At 35.0% G+C, this 16,955-nt stretch overlaps 2 protein-coding genes across 2 annotated transcripts; one reads left to right on the top strand and one right to left on the bottom strand.

The window, feature by feature from the left end:
- Positions 1-262: 262 nt before the first annotated feature.
- LOC132545530 (ceramide kinase-like) lies at positions 263-6,911 on the top strand. Its single transcript, XM_060209214.1, has 10 exons — positions 263-383; positions 3,408-3,611; positions 4,373-4,501; positions 4,758-4,821; positions 4,978-5,192; positions 5,320-5,466; positions 5,607-5,711; positions 6,022-6,200; positions 6,520-6,659; positions 6,866-6,911. Exons 1-10 carry the CDS (start codon positions 263-265, stop codon positions 6,909-6,911), a joined length of 1,350 nt encoding a protein of 449 aa, XP_060065197.1.
- Positions 6,912-8,563: 1,652 nt separating this feature from the next.
- On the bottom strand, positions 8,564-13,167 carry LOC132545650 (GLIPR1-like protein 1). The gene is made up of 7 exons (XM_060209348.1): positions 13,009-13,167; positions 11,475-11,690; positions 10,343-10,467; positions 9,584-9,678; positions 9,239-9,370; positions 8,988-9,017; positions 8,564-8,703 (listed from the first exon to the last, which is right to left on the bottom strand). Exons 1-7 carry the CDS (start codon positions 13,165-13,167, stop codon positions 8,564-8,566), a joined length of 897 nt encoding a protein of 298 aa, XP_060065331.1.
- Positions 13,168-16,955: the final 3,788 nt, after the last annotated feature.

The raw sequence follows: 16,955 nt of genomic DNA on the forward strand, positions 1-16,955 counted from the left end.
TAACATGCTATCGTGTTAGGCAATAGTTTACTTAATAAGAACTACAGAAGAGCATAGTGTTTGGTGCAACAACTTTATAAAGAACAGTGGACTGCTTAATACAGTTAACTTAATTAGTTAGTTAACTTAATAAGAGCTATAGAAGAACAAAGTGTTTGGTGCAGCAACTTTATAAAGACCCGTGGACTGGTAAATACAGTGTTAAAATCATCAGGTGAAAGAAAATTAACTTTAATGTGAAGTGAACACTTTGAAAAGTGATATGGATAAAAGCACGTTTCAGATGCATTTGTCAACTAAAGTCGGACAGAAATCTGTTCCCGTGGCTGTAACACTGACAGAAGATGTTCTAACTTGGACTATACAGACTAATAATTCCAAAGGTAAGATATCCATGTATTTTTGTCTACCTCTAGTGTTCTAGTATATTAATAATAATTATCAATTCATTTATTACTTTAGTCATATCAATATCCATTGTAGGATGAGTATCTAAAAAAATATTCGGATCGATTTCACACGAAAATGAAGACTGTTGTTATATTAGAAAATGTTACAAAGGGTCAGTTTTGAGTTTAAACTATAGTAATTTTATTCCCATTGGTGTTGAGGAATTTGTTTACGTTTTGTTAACTTAATTTGAAAAGTAAATGTAAGTATTTTCGAGCAAGCACACCAATAAGTTTTTTTATGACACCAAACGTACCGACTTGACATTATAACCATGTTGATGTTGATAACTTTTATGATATGTACACATCGGGTCATTCACAAAAAATCAAACAGGATTTTTGCAAGGAAGGGAAATATTTGAGAATGTATTTGATATTGAACACACATAAACATACTTGTTTACATATCTATATTAAAATAATTTTCGGTGTTCGCCTTCATGAAATATCCACGCTTGGATCTCTGAACCTTCATATACACATACACAAAGCCTTATGTAATCAGATATTTCTTCAGTAAAATCTTTTACCATATATTGGCTAATTATAGGTATCAGCAGAGAACGCCGCTAGCGATGTATATATTCTGTTAGATCTTTCGTTTTGATAGAATTTAAGGCGCTTTCTCACCTGTTGTATTCCTTTCAGGAAGCAAGGTCGATTCTTTTGTCATTTAGAGACATGCAGTTGTTATTCCTGTAGAGACAAGGTTTCTTTTCTTGTCCTATTCCAAGACACATAGGCAAATGGACCCTTGTACATATATCAACATTATAGACAACTGTACATATAATCATATACCAATGATATAGAAATCTGTCTGTATACCACCAACATAGACACCTGTCTATATACATACTATCAATAAAGACACCTGTCTGTATACCATCAATATAGACACCTGTCAACATACCGCCTATATAGACACATGCCTATATACAATAATTATAGACACATGTCAACTTACCACCTATATAGACACATGTCTGTATACCATCAATATAGACACCTGTCAACACACCGCCTATATAGACACCTGCCTATATACAATAATTATAGACACATGTCAACTTACCACCTACATAGACACCTGCCTATATACAATCAATATAGACACCTGTCAACACACCGCCTATATAGACACCTGCCTATATACAATAATTATAGACACATGTCAACTTACCACCTACATAGACACCTGCCTATATACAATCAATATAGACACCTGTCAACACACCGCCTATATAGACACCTGCCGATATACAATAATTATAGACATATGTCAACTTACCACCTATATAGACACCTGCCGATATACAATAATTATAGACATATGTCAACTTACCACCTATATAGACACCTGCCTATATACAATCAATATAGACACCTGTCTGAATACCATCGATATAGACACCCCCAAGACTAAATTTTGAAAAATTTCTATCTAAAATGTCTTTGATTTTATACTCGTTTTTATCAATAGTTTAGATCAATAAATATTACAAGGTAGTTATCTCCTACTGAAGGTCTATATCATATTACAATATTTATATAAATCAGGTGGCCTATTTACGGTATGTTTATACAGGTGATCGCTTAATGACCTTGATAACGTTTAAGAACTGAAAGTGCAGCTATCAATTCAAATCGATCGATAAACTTTAAGGTTCAGATAATGTCAACACATAGATCTTGTTTATTTATAGATCATGTTTCAAAATGTACTTCACCACCATAACTACTAATCAATACAAGCATTAAGGATATGTGTTTCAATTAAATTCAGATTAAAATATTTAGATTTGTATATGTACAATTGGTTGAAATAGCATTTTATTATCATATTTCTTCGGATCTAAGTTCCAGGTATCAAGTGTTAGGATTCCTGACGCCTCATGAACGATGTACATATAATTTATAAATGCCTGTCTATATGTTTCTCTGCTGTATTGTGCTATCTTTTTTTTTCTGTAATTCTGTAAGAAAATGATTGATATCTTTATGGTGATTAGCGATATCGTTTCCTTAAAAAGAAATAATAAACTATTTCATTGACTAAAATAATATAATACTGAGGATTCATTTATTTTCGTTGGGTTCAATTTTCGTTGTTTCTACAAATTAGACAGTTTCGTGGACTCATAAATTCGTGGATTTTTGATTCTGTGGGAAAAAAATAAAAACGTTAGAATTTTCTCTTTTTGCTTCCAGTCGAATTTTTTTCTGTTTGTATTAAGGCTATGTTCACAGGAATTAACACTAATGACAAGAATAAAAGAACGTTTTTTTTTTCAAGATGGCGTCCTGTGTTTTTATAACGCTGTTTACAACAGTCTCGCAATAATATCAAACCACAAATCAGTATATATCCTGGCGTGTAATCAATCGGTAATTATCAGAAACAATTGTTTTCAGTGGATAAGCATTGTGTGCTGATCAGTCGGTGTACCGCAGTCATATGAAAACACCACGCGTATCGATGGGACCATGTGTGTAAACAGGTGTGTAAACAAGATCTGCATTATTAATAATTATTGTGAACCTGTAGTCGGATAGAAATACGGATCCAATCTTCAGTCGACAGGATGGTCCGATCAAGCCTAGTGTCCACAGTGTCGCTAACGACTGCGATCCCATCATACTTAGCATCACAATGGGTACTTACCCTTTGTTATGTTTAATAATATATAATTATATATCTTTGACACCAATTTAGCGTATCCATGTCGAGCCTCAGACTACCCGACTCCCGACTAATTACGGGGCTTCTGTCATTACCGGTGGACGTTTCCGGTGTCGGCAAAGATTACTTGGTCAAATTTCAAAATTACTTTAGTAAGTAGTTCATATTTCGTTGTGTTTTTAAATTCGTGGATTTGCTCATCCACGAAAACAACGAAAATTGGACCCCCACGAAATAAAATGAATCCACAGTATTTTCTTTTCATATTTCAGTAAACTCAATATGTACAGATGACCTACTAGCTGCGCATCCAGTCAAAACAGGTAGTGACGTCACAGACAGTAGTTTCATGGCGTATAGATTGTTCTTCATAGAACACTTCCCGCTCAGAGTGATGAAGATGAACTCTGTTGTATTATCAATGTGCCCTTCTGATGCTTTACACTTCCTTACGAAAATCAACCGCTTTATCAACGGTACGTAAAATGCTGCAACATCTGAAACCAAATACTCGATCGAATTTCAGAAGTATTTACATGTGGTATAAGTGGTAGAATAGCTTTTATGAATCAATAAGTGTATTTATCCTTAAAACAATGGTTTGAATCATGTACACTATAAACGATTGTTAAAATGATTTATATATATTTATGTATGAATAAGTAATTTATGTAAATCTAAAACAACGCAAAAAGGAAAAGAAAAACAGAAGGGAAAAATCCACATTATTTATCATTTTTGTCGTCTGTAGTATAAAATTTACATGTTTAACTATCCCGTAAATCTATGTACATTTGATCTTGTTGTTCCTAATTTATATCATAAATACCCTATTACTTTGGTCCAGTCATGTAAAGAAATATCTATAAATATTCATAGAAGATATTTACACAGATCATTGTTTTATTACTATATAATTCTACAAGGAAGATATTCACGTTTCATTATTTGTATAATTACATTCAATAGAAAATAATAGCGTACTCATTACAAGTTATCAGCGATTGCTCAATAGACTGTGTCATCAGACAAGCTGAATAACGGTGTTCCGAGCGGTAGATACACTGTTACATCTGTTTACAGATGTCGATTGTAGTCTTGAGATTGGGCGCAACTATCCACTTGCTGTTATTGTAAAGCTATCGACATAGATCGTTATCAAATGAAAACATTGGTCAGAATGCTGAATTTTTCTGTTACTTCATAATCTTCAAAAACGTTGCTGTTATTGGAATAGATTCATCGAAACCGAGGCGCCTCCTGGTGTTCATCAATCCCATAAGCGGAAGGAAGAGGGGCACGACTGTCTACCGGAAGCAGATGTCACCACTATTTCGAATTTGCGGTATTGGAGTGGATGTTATAGGTAAATGAAGTACTTCATTCATAATTCAGTGATATTCAAGGCTAGAAAATATTAACATGATATGGAATGGCTGATATCTGTACATCTCAGTTACTCCAATCTATTTTATACTTGTCATTCGATCCTGAGTCACAACATTAGACGTGTCTGTGATTATTAATGTTACTGATAAATGTTTAAAATGTCCTCTGACATACCTGTTTAGCATTATAGGGTGATTAACAAAATTTTATATCTGGTATATCTGCTTTTTCAGTCACTAAACGACGTCACCATGTTTCATCTGTATTGGAGAAATACGACCTCACATCAATAGACGGGTATGTTTGCATTACCATTTACCAATAGTAAATTATCTTTGATATATAACAAACATTATATTGGTTTAAGAATTAGTATAAAATAGACACATGTAAGGCATGCAGATATATAAAAATATTTACCCACTAAATATTTGGTTCTAATATGTTATGTAGGATAGTAACAGTTGGAGGTGACGGGTTGTACAGTGAATGTGTGAACGCCCTCCTTCGAAAAGAACATCCAAACAGTGACATAGAATTGGATACGCCCACATCTCCAGTAAGCAACATACCTGTCGGTATCATTCCTGCAGGAACCGGAAATGTACTGGTGGAGTTTCTCCATGGCAACAGAGATATTGAAACAGCTGTTTTACATATTATTAAAGGTAAGTAATGTATCAAATTCATAACACTTTTAAGAACTGTAACAGGATATCTCCATTTCAAAGCATTCGTATTTTTTTTTATAGTTATGTCATGCAAGTGACAAATATATTTGATTGATGGTTTCAGGCAAAACATCGCGATCCAATGTTGCTGGTCTATACGAGAACAACAAATTGAAAATGTTCGCCGGACTTGTTCTTGGGTTTGGGTTGTGTGGCGAGATGGTGAAGGACTGTGAGAAGATGAGATGGCTGGGCCCAACAAGACACTCTGGTAAGTGGATTCCTATTACACAGTAAAGTTGATCAATTAAAACAATTCTAAATGTCAAAATTCACTGTAGCTGTGAAGTGTAGATAGACATTTGTCACTGTATATTCCCCGAACTAGTTTCCTCATCTTTATATCACCAGTAGCTCCCCTCAAGGCGTTCTTCCAAAGACGAACTGTCGATCTAGAAGTTACCAAACAACAAGAACAAACAACTCTACCAATAAAGGACATGATGGAGAAAAACTGTGAGTAGCATTCTTACATCCGTCTGATGTTAGATTTAACGATATGTAGAGAAAACTTCGTTTTCGAAATTCCAGTCAGTGTACCTATACCTATCTCGGCTAATTCAATCATGGCTCAAACACAAATCCAAACTTCTGTTCTTGAACGCGAGTAGGACTCGCTGATGATGATGAAAACATTTTTACACGTTTCTGTTTTTATTTTAAAAGCAAATATATTTTTTTCTGAAATAAAATAATGAGATAATACAACATTTATAAATATATATACATATTTTGAAATACATTTTACTTTTTATTTTCGGTCTAGGCCGTCTGTCCGGTCCAATGTATAGTTTGGATATGTGGGTACCAACACTTGTTAACGGCCCACGGAGGATGACCCCAACATTTGGGGACACCTCTTTAGCTCTACACGCTGTCAAGAAATGCAGCTTTGTAGAGCACCTCAGACACTTGCTCAAAGTCAACAGCCGGCAATCTGGTTGTGTAAGTATTCACTGAAGTACGATTAGAAGTTTCCTACCTCAGAAACGTCATTTATCTTGTGGTTGGTGACGGGTTTTCCGTCTCCATGACTCTTGCTATGTTAGGCGTTGTCTCAACCACAAATGTCAGAGTTCTAACGACAGGTCATTTGTCTACCGTAAAATTTCTTCTAAAACAAAAAAAATAACAGTTAATAGTATGACAACACAGAAAGAGTGACTCGTTATTAACCATTCGATGAAAACAATGTCTTTTGTGATAATACACTTGTCATCATGACAGCGATTGGTATTCATTTAATCAACATTTATTTTTACAGTTTGGGTATGATTTTGTGAAGACATTAGAGGGAACTGGATTTGAGGTCCGTCTACAAAGTTCCCAAGGATCAACACGTAAACATTATATAAATCACGACGGAGAACACACGCTGTTGACATCACAATATTTTGATGTCAGGTAAGAGTATTCGAACCTCGTTTTCGCCAACCCTCTCATCCTCCTCCTGTAGGATATTTTTTATAATAGTCTTAAATGTCTCCAAAGTTTTTTTTATATTGTCTATTATTTCAAACCAATAGATATAAAATTTGAATTTACTTTACTGTAACATTTATTTATCATTACATTCGTTTCTCACGCTGTTCATGTCTTCTATCTTTTAGATTACATCGAGATGCCATCAGCCTGTTTGGGACCGTGAGTGAGTGATTCCTCTCGCCTGTCTGTCTCAAGAATATAAACAAGACGTTGTATAACTTAACCTATTCTAGTCATTTTCAATCTCGTATAATTTATGTATTTTTATATACAATGTGTGCAGGCACACTCTTGTCCTTTTATTTATATAATTATTTTTACGATTTAAGTCTTACATGTATTGCTCAAATGTAGGTGTCAGCCTGACGGGAATGGATCATTAGTCTCGACCATATTCCACAATGATTTGATGCTGTTCATGTGTTTGATGATATAATCCGTGTATTATTTATTGAAAACTACCATATGATATCTTTTTATATACAAATGTATGTCACTAATGTTACATGACCTGACTGTGCCAGTCAGAAAATCGATTTATATACCAAAATATCGGCACTGACGTTATGTAATGAATCGAAAATGGTGCAACAATTCGGCTGTCTTCGATTGTTTACGTCTTTCACATATCTACTTAACAACCTGTGAGGGCTTCTACCTGTGTACTAACAATCGTGTCATTAAAAAATTATGAAATGAAAATTCATGAAATATCCTTTATACATAAGATAACAAATACAATATACATATGTATATCTTATTCTATATAAAATGTTCTGTGTTCTTTGTGTGTAGGGTTTCGCCTTCTCACAGTAACCAATGTCCTGATGTTTATCAAAAGCATTTAAAATCGTTTGTACTGACGAACAGTATTACAATATGCATATGGGAACATTTGTGATATATTCCATTTTCTATATGATGAATATTATAAATCTCCCGTATAACTTAATGGGAACTCAAAAATATTATGTTTGAATCCGTGCCACAGATTTTTTTTTTATGTGTTGAATTACAAATATGTTTATGCCCTATGTTTTAAGCAAAATATGTCCATAGGTAATATTACTGATTAGGTATGTCAGCTAAGTTTGTACGTGTATGTTTATTGAGATAAAGAAAATGTTTTTTGTACAGCTTGTGGTGAGCAAATTGTATGTTAACTTGTATGATTATGTACATTAACTGTGTTGCAACTCGGGATGTTTATCTTTGGGTGACTAGATGATATACCATTAAGACACACCGCAAAGTGTAAGCGGTGTTTTTATAGTTGTCATCTCAATATATGTCTTTATAAATTAGTAATTGTCATCTTTATTATCTTTTACAAATTCTTTCGTCCATTAATTCATCATCGTTCTTTTATTAATACTTATTGATATCATTGTTGATGAAGTATCCAATTAATTTCTTATTAATTATTTTTCAATTTTCGTCATGGTTTTTGACACTTGTTATCTTTTCAAATGCACTTAACATATGTGACCTAATATGTGTCTCTCTTATGTAAATAAAAAAAGATTGACCATTCTTCAATTCGTTCTTTAATTCCATTTTGTGCCTACAATTGTATGTAAACAATAGATGTCACCTATAGAACGATGCCCTTGGTCTTTATTAGAAAAGTATCATGGGCCAACTCTTGCATAAATATTTCAAGCGTCTATATTAAAGAATGTTGCAGCCAGAGCTTGCTCTATTTAGCAGAATCCACACGTTCAAGAATAGAATGCTGACACGTGCTGACTTGTATAATGTACTAAGCAGAATCCACACGTTCAAAAATTTAAAATAGAAAGTTGTCACGCGCTAACTTGTACTCAGCAGAATCCACATGTTTTTTTGCACGCTGTTTTCAGGAATGGGTTGGTTTCGCACTGTTTATTTTGTCGCCAGATTTCGCACGCGAGCTGACCATTGTGGCGCATTTGAGCATACTTGGACATATCTTCACACGGTTCTGTAAGGTACAATGGCAAATTCCAACATTACTTTTAGCAATATACCCATTGATGTGTTTGCAATAATCACCAGGAGAAATCTAACGTATTAGATTATGTAAATACAACACGCTGATTTTGCCGAAATGAATAACATCAACAGGAAACCAGAATATCGGTTATCTTTAGGATTTAATTGATAAGGGATCTTTAATATGTATGATTAAGAACTCAATTCGTGTCAATTAATAAAAACAACATATACGTCTGTACCTTTGTATTGATCTCAAATCTCTTTACTTACCATTTTCTTCTTCTTCTTCCCCGGGTGCCGCTGTAAAAATAGAACAATCACGTCATCCAACTCTGTTCAATCAATTGTTTAGGTGGTATTAAACAAACGCAACGAGCTCGAATTAAAAAAATCAAATTTCGGTAAGGACAAATGTTTCACTAATTTTTCGGGAATGGAAACATTCAAGAAACAGGAGTTCAGCATTTTTCAGCTTAAATATTTTTTATGCAGTTTTCTTTGACATTTTGAGTAAGACTTACGAGTACAAAGTTTGCAACCCTTTCTGCAGTACTTGTGCATGAATCCTGGATTACTGTCACATTCCCCTTCTTCATACCAGAAACTACAGTGATCTTTGGACTCAATGTTCACACACGGGATGATGCCTTCTCCTGAAGGATATAAAATGATATATGTCATATGTCGTTTTCCATAACCGCTAAATAGTTTATCTCGTTATTTCGGAGCAAGAGAGTCTATAGTACATATCGTTAGGGTGACCGTTGGATTTAAAGTTTGAATACATTTTGGTAATAGTAGAAAAGAATAACGAAATACTTCGACGAAGATTGCAGATTTTTTTTGTTAGTTTCCAGAAGACTTACCGTGACATAGACGGTTAAGTGAGCAAGTTTGTCCCTTCAAACAATGAGCACAAGGTGGTCCTTTCAACCAGGGGAAAACACCGTAATCGTTTCCTCTGGAAATATACCGATAGAACTAATTGAAAGAACGCCTGAAGAACTAAGTTAAACAAAGTGTATCATAAACTAACATTTAAATTACAATTTTAAAAAAAATAGCACGTATCTGGGTATTATTAATATAAAAGATAACACGTGAACATTTTAAGTAAATACATTTTACGAACGTTTAAGTGAAATATATTGACGGTCACCTCAATTGTCTATTTTGTAACTACCTCGAATTGTGTGTGTTAATTCCTGCACCAAATCGAATATAACTTTCATCTGAAAACGTAGCAGTTATCTGAAATAATCATGGGAATTGCACAAAAGGCACGCAAGTGACTAGCACCTTTTAATACAAATATATTTAGAATTAGATACATTGGAGCCAGAGAATGATTTTGACAGCATCATACAGCTGTTTCGTCCTTCTAGGACTTGTCAGTGAAAATAGTGAAGAATTGAGAGGTAATTTTAGGACTTGTTGAAATCATGTAATTTTCAACTGATATAGCTTTGCAATGATAAACTACGATTTTTTGTAGACTTGCACAAGTTCCAGCATCGATTCACTAATGATAAACTTATGACTATAAATTCTGGTTATAAACAAAGCGTGTTAAATCGAAATAACAGGAACGAACAAAAAAGGAGACATAAAAGTAACTGTCTTACTTTGGATCGTAAAAGCAGCCGATGTACCAGGCGTTAGGGATGGCAGTGTTGGGATCCCAAGGGACATGGAATGTAGGACAACGAACCATGGCACATCCCACTTTATTTGTCTCGGCCCACACAAGCTAAAAACAACAATTCATACGTATATCGTAAAGTACTTATATATACAATTATTTTAGATCATTTACTTAACAGCTACCAACATTATTACACTGGTATATCAAAACAATAAAGAAAATACCAACATGACAACATAATCATAATCCAAACTCAAATTCAATAACACTAGAGCAAAAAATGATCTAAAATAGTACCTCAGAAAAGTATTAAGAGAACAATACCATGTGTTTCGGAAGAATAATCGTCTTCTGCTACATCAATGACACCCGCCGTGCAAATTTTATTCGGTTCAGTTAAGTAATATCACGTTCAAGTAAAACCGAGGTAAGTAACCATGGAACCACCAGGCATACTAACGAGAATCAAACGCGTCCAATTTCATATCATATCTCTCGAAATCCTGTGTTGCGAGTTTGTCAGTTGCTCATTGAAACGGGCATACTCAGTGAAATGCAAATTTATGATACATCTATGAGAAGTGACATTCACGTGAGCTGGAAATGTTAGACCCTACCTGCGCGAAGTGGCAGTCACGTGAGCTGGAAATGTTAGACCCTACCTGCGCGAAGTGGCAGTCACGTGAGCTGGAAATGTTAGACCCTACCTGCGCGAAGTGGCAGTCACGTGAGCTGGAAATGTTAGACCCTACCTGCGCGAAGTGGCAGTCACGGGAGCTGGAAATGTTAGACCCTACCTGCGCGAAGTGGCAGTCACGTGAGCTGGAAATGTTAGACCCTACCTGCGCGAAGTGGCAGTCACGGGAGCTGGAAATGTTAGACCCTACCTGCGCGAAGTGGCAGTCATGTGAGCTGGAAATGTTACACCCTAAATCCGCAAAGTGGCAGTCACGTGAGCTGGAAATGTTAGACCCTACCTGCGCGAAGTGGCAGTCACGTGAGCTGGAAATGTTAGACCCTACCTGCGCGAAGTGGCAGTCATGTGAGCTGGAAATGTTAGACCCTACCTGCGCGAAGTGGTAGTCACGTGAGCTGGAAATGTTAGACCCTACCTGCGAGAAGTGGCAATCTTGCGAGCAGGACTTGTTGCCATATTTGAAGTACTGAATCTCGCTGTACCAATCATCCATGGATTTTGTAATGAGCTCCTCGTTACTCGCTTCGTCAGTGTTGAAAGCCAGGTTCTCACCTCGACCCTTCATCTGGTGCTCAAACGTACAAGACGAGATCCAGTCAAGAGCCTCTTGTGCTAGTGTGTTGTCCCATTCCTACTGACAGATACAAAAAAAAACTCTAAACTGTGACGGTAAGTAAAGTATATAATGTAATTTACAGGTAGAAATCTCCCAGGTAATCAACTGTTGAGCCGTTTACAAACTAAGACAATTATAAAGACAGGTAGTTATAAGTATTGCTCGGCGGATTGACCTGTCGCCATAACTGAATTGACTTGGAGTATTCCAGTTGGACAATTACATTTATTGAAAAAATGTGTAATTCCTATAATTATGGCATAAATTTCGGTAGTGTAAAATGACAATTATCAAAGAGAAGTTAAGAAATGTTGATATCGATGGATGACAAAAGTTAGTGTGGAACGATAATGAAAACCTGAACGGAAATATATTGAATGCTGATTTAAGCAGTATGCCCCAACCTATCAGTTTACCAGTTGAAAGCAAAGTGAATGAGAAGTTACACTTGACAGCTTTTAAATCCTTTAACATAACGAAGCTGCTTCCACGATGAACCGTTTCTAATAGCGTGGAATAACCTTAACTTACTATTTGTAAGTGTACAGTACATTAATTGTTTGGTAACAGAAACCATTAGGTAAATGATCCGCTGGAGCGTGTACGATCATCAGTTGAATCTTGCTGGCAATACTACGATAATGAAATGAGAACGCAACACTCCAAGTACTCACAGTTATTCATGACACTTAAACACGTCTAGCACTGTGCTTGTGAAGCAAAATTACTGGTATTTTATGACCATATGAATTACATACCATAGTTTATATTGTACAGGTAAACAGTATAAAGTCATTCCATGGCCATAATATTTAGTGAAAACGAAATAAAATTCACACATTGTTCAGAAACATCCATAATTTCATTGTCAAAAATTGTTTTATTCACAATAGATTTTTAGAAATTCTTTTTCCTATGCCATCAATATTTTTGCCGTCCGCATACATCACGTATATGACACCAATTTCACCAGGGCGATGTGCAGAGAAGACTGCTAATACTCGTGAAGCTGTAAGTGTATGTGTAATTACGGAGTCATACCATCGTGTTGTAAGTATATATGTAATTACATCGTCATACCATCGTGTTGTAAGTATATATGTAATTACATAGTCATACCATCGTGTTGTAAGTATATATGTAATTACATAGTCATACCATCGTGTTGTAAGTATATATGTAATTACATCGTCATACCATCGTGTTGTAAGTATATATGTAATTACATCGTCATACCATCGTGTTGTATGTATATATGTAATTACACAGTCATACCATCATGATTTAGTGTATATGTATTTACATGATGAAACAAAAAGACATATAAACCTACCAATTCGTTCATATTAGCGCCATGTTGTTTCTTTCTCATTTCATTATGCATATCTAGAATGAAGGTCTTCAGAGCCGGAGTGAACTCAACTTCGTATGCAACAGCAACACCCATCAGTATACCAAGAAAGGCACACAACAGCAACGCTGATCGGGACATCGTCTGAAAAATTCCTTTATCTAAAAAATAGTCCTACACGTCAAACAGATCCAAATCCGAATTGTTTAATTAAAACCTGGACGGCAATGACCTGTTATTCACTTTAATATCGTTTGATTTTCCTCGATCATAGAATCGTGTATGGAAATAAATTAGTTACATCTGTTCTGTATATATCGAGACCAAGACACTCGATTAACGAGGTTTGATGATTGTAGGAAAAAACAAGGTATTGGTTAACAGCGAGGCTACATTTTGTTCGCCTTTCATTGCGCTAGGATAGATAACTCCGACATATATAGGCGATAGAGACGTTTTTCGGCAGATGTTTAAGGGATCATTTCTAACAATGACAGGGGAAAGCACATTAAGAGATCTTAGTGCCTCTATTTCTTAATGTCTGGGCATTTTGTTGGGCAGGTTTATAGAAATGGGCTTATGTTTTACTGTTAAATTCATCCGACAATGACAAGTATTGTCTAGGTAGGGTTTCCTTGCAGCTGTCAATGATTCATTCTCTTCAAATCTGAAATCATTTCACTTTTGTTTTTATTTTCAGATACTGAAAATGTCTCTAGATTTTCGTATATAATTTAGAATATTAGAAAAAATAAATTACATTTGTTTCGCAGGATTGTATAGGACGTGTAATGGACGCTGTCATTTAAAGGCCTATGTCGATATATATTTTTAATAAATATGAAACTTATCTAAATGATGTCAAAACACACAACATTGTAATTCACGACCACTGACTTCTTCGGCTTGTACAGCTATCACAACTTTGGTAGTTAATAATGCTAATTTCACGAAGGTTAAGATAGCTATTCAATATGGATAAAACAGCGCTCACTTAACGAACATTCAGATAATCTTTCATTATGAATAAAATAATGCCCATACTCGAACGTTAAGATAAATATTCAATATTAATAAAACAGCGCCCTTTTCACGAACGTTAAGATAGCTATTCAATATTATCAAAACAGCGCCCATTTAACGAACATTAAGATAAATATTCAATATTGATAAAACAGCGCCCTTTTCACGAACGTTAAGATAGCTATTCAATATTATCAAAACAGCGCCCATTTAACGAACATTAAGATAAATATTCAATATTGATAAAACAGCGCCCTTTTCACGAACGTTGAAGAAAAAGATAGCTATTCAATATTATCAAAACAGCGCCCATTTAACGAACATTAAGATAAATATTCAATATTGATAAAACAGCGCCCTTTTCACGAACGTTAAGATAGCTTTTCAATATTATTAAAACAGCGCCCATTTAACGAACATTAAGATAATTATTAATTTCACGAACATTTAACGAACATTAAGATAATTATTCATTATGAATAAAACAACGCGCATTTCACGACCGATTAGATAGCATTTCGATATGAATAAAACAGCGCCCATTTCACGAGCGTGAAGATAGCTATTCATTAGGCATTAAAACAGCGCCCACTTAACGAACATTAAGATAAATATTTAATATGAAGAAAACAGCGCCCATTTAACAAACATTAAGATAAATATTCAATATGAAGAAAACAGCCATAACTTAACGATTGTTTTGTTAATTCAAGTTTGTTTATATCTAAGGAACCGGAGTCGTTGACTAAATCAGAATTACTGTGTCAGTAATATAATACCAAGGGGGGTTGGGCTTATAGTTTTCGACATCTGGTTTACACGGTTAACACATGAAATGTTTCCTTAGGTTATCGTGTGAATTGCCATAATAAATTTATACAAGTGACTACAGATCCATTTTAAACTTTTATTTGAACTTTTCTTCACCCATAATTCTCGAGATTTCTTCGGTTTGTGCAAATGAAAAGTTCCATGATATATAGTATATCTCAAACAACAAGAAATTGTCAATTATAACCAGAGAAAAAAATATAAAATATTTTGGAAAAATCTCAGGTTTTTTTTTTTTTTAATTTTTATAATCTTTTATCATAATTTGTGTCTTGTTTGTTGCTCTCACTGACTGTGCTTCAGCAGACGTAGTTTGGAAATTAATAATGTTGTTTTATCGAAAAAAAGACCAGCTGTGAATTCTATCAAACGAAAAACGGTGATCATACATGTAAAGTTTTCAAAAATACCGTTCTAGGGTAGACAAACCATTTATTTACTTGTGTTTGAATTATAAAGTAAAAATTCTACTTACTGTTTTGTAACTTCACTCTGCTTTGCGGTCCTGGAGTTGTGGAATAAGACTGCAGTATGTTGGGTGAAATCAGCATTTTATACCCATTCAGTCCGAAACCCAAAGATTGCGCATGTACCAAACAACAAAAAGTCGTATAATGCGCGAGATCATATCTCCAAAAAGGCTCAGAAATCAAATGTCATTTGCGTATATGTAACATCAATTACAGTTATTGCTTAATTTCTGGAAGAATAATTATTATTCCAGAACAACAATCCTCGTGCCAAACGCGACCTTTTGGATATAGAATAAATTCTGAGAATTTGTTACAGAGAAAGTAAGTGACGGTGGATGGTGCCGGTGATCTGGACGCCACCATTATTTCTATAATCATTATTCTTCCGTTACACGTGGCATTAGTACAATTCTGTAATACTGCCTAACTGTATGGTTACTAGTCGATATATGAAGAACTACATGATACTGGTAAACGGACGCTAATGTGCAGAATTATGTTAGCGCCAACGTATTAAATGCATTAAAAATTTCACAGAAACGGGGTTGATCCGTTATACAATGTATATGTATATAAGTATTAATTTTTTTTTACAGAAGTTGATCCATTCGTGAAGATTACGGGTTTTATTTAGTTCATATCTGGGCAATTTTGCGGTATTTGTAACAGAATCAAACTAACACAATAGAGTTATGGTTTTATCAACTAGATGTAAAAGTTGGATGCTGAAATTCACGCTTCAACGATTTCGATATCAGGTTGAAAAGTTTCGATTCATCCACATCTAATTTAGAATTACATGGGATAAACTTTCTACTGAACGGTTTCAAACCATTAATTTCTATCATCTAACCTTATAAAAATGATCGGATCACCTTTTCATACTGGTTGGTTTTAAATAAGGTACGCTATATTAGATAGAAGAGAAAGATATTTCTACACAATTAGCGTAGCATACCTATTGAAATGTACTATGCTTTATGATAAATGTCTGTACAAGTACCATTTTAATATTGAGGACGCAATGGATGTCATGCATGTGTCAGTATCATGTTCAATGGCAAAATAAAATCATCGTAATCCTGCCACCCATATCCCATAGAGCAGCTTTCTTCAAGTCACCCGTAACCATGACGTCCACGCTCAATATGGAGCCGTCCTTTTGCTTCACAAACTGTATTCATAAATCACTATTTTTCTACACATACCACACAGTCCAGGCTCCTTATGGAATCACTATCTTTCTACACATACCACACAGTCCAGGCTTACACATACCACACAGTCCAGGCTCCTGATGAAATCACTATCTTTCTACACATACCACACAGTCCAGGCTTACACATACCACACAGTCCAGGCTTACACATACCACACAGTCCAGGCTTACACATACCACACAGTCCAGGCTTACACATACCACACAGTCCAGGCTTACACATACCACACAGTCCAGGCTTACACATACCACACAGTCCAGGCTCCTTATGGAATCACTATCTTTCTACACATACCACACAGTCCAGGCTTACACATACCACACAGTCCAGGCTTACACATACCACACAGTCCAGGCTCCTTATGGAATCACTATCTTTCTAC

The sequence above is a fragment of the Ylistrum balloti genome, unplaced genomic scaffold, assembly GCF_031769215.1.
Source record: "Ylistrum balloti isolate Yb309-2 unplaced genomic scaffold, AGI_CSIRO_Ybal_v1 Utg369850, whole genome shotgun sequence".
Classification (NCBI taxonomy): domain Eukaryota; kingdom Metazoa; phylum Mollusca; class Bivalvia; order Pectinida; family Pectinidae; genus Ylistrum; species Ylistrum balloti.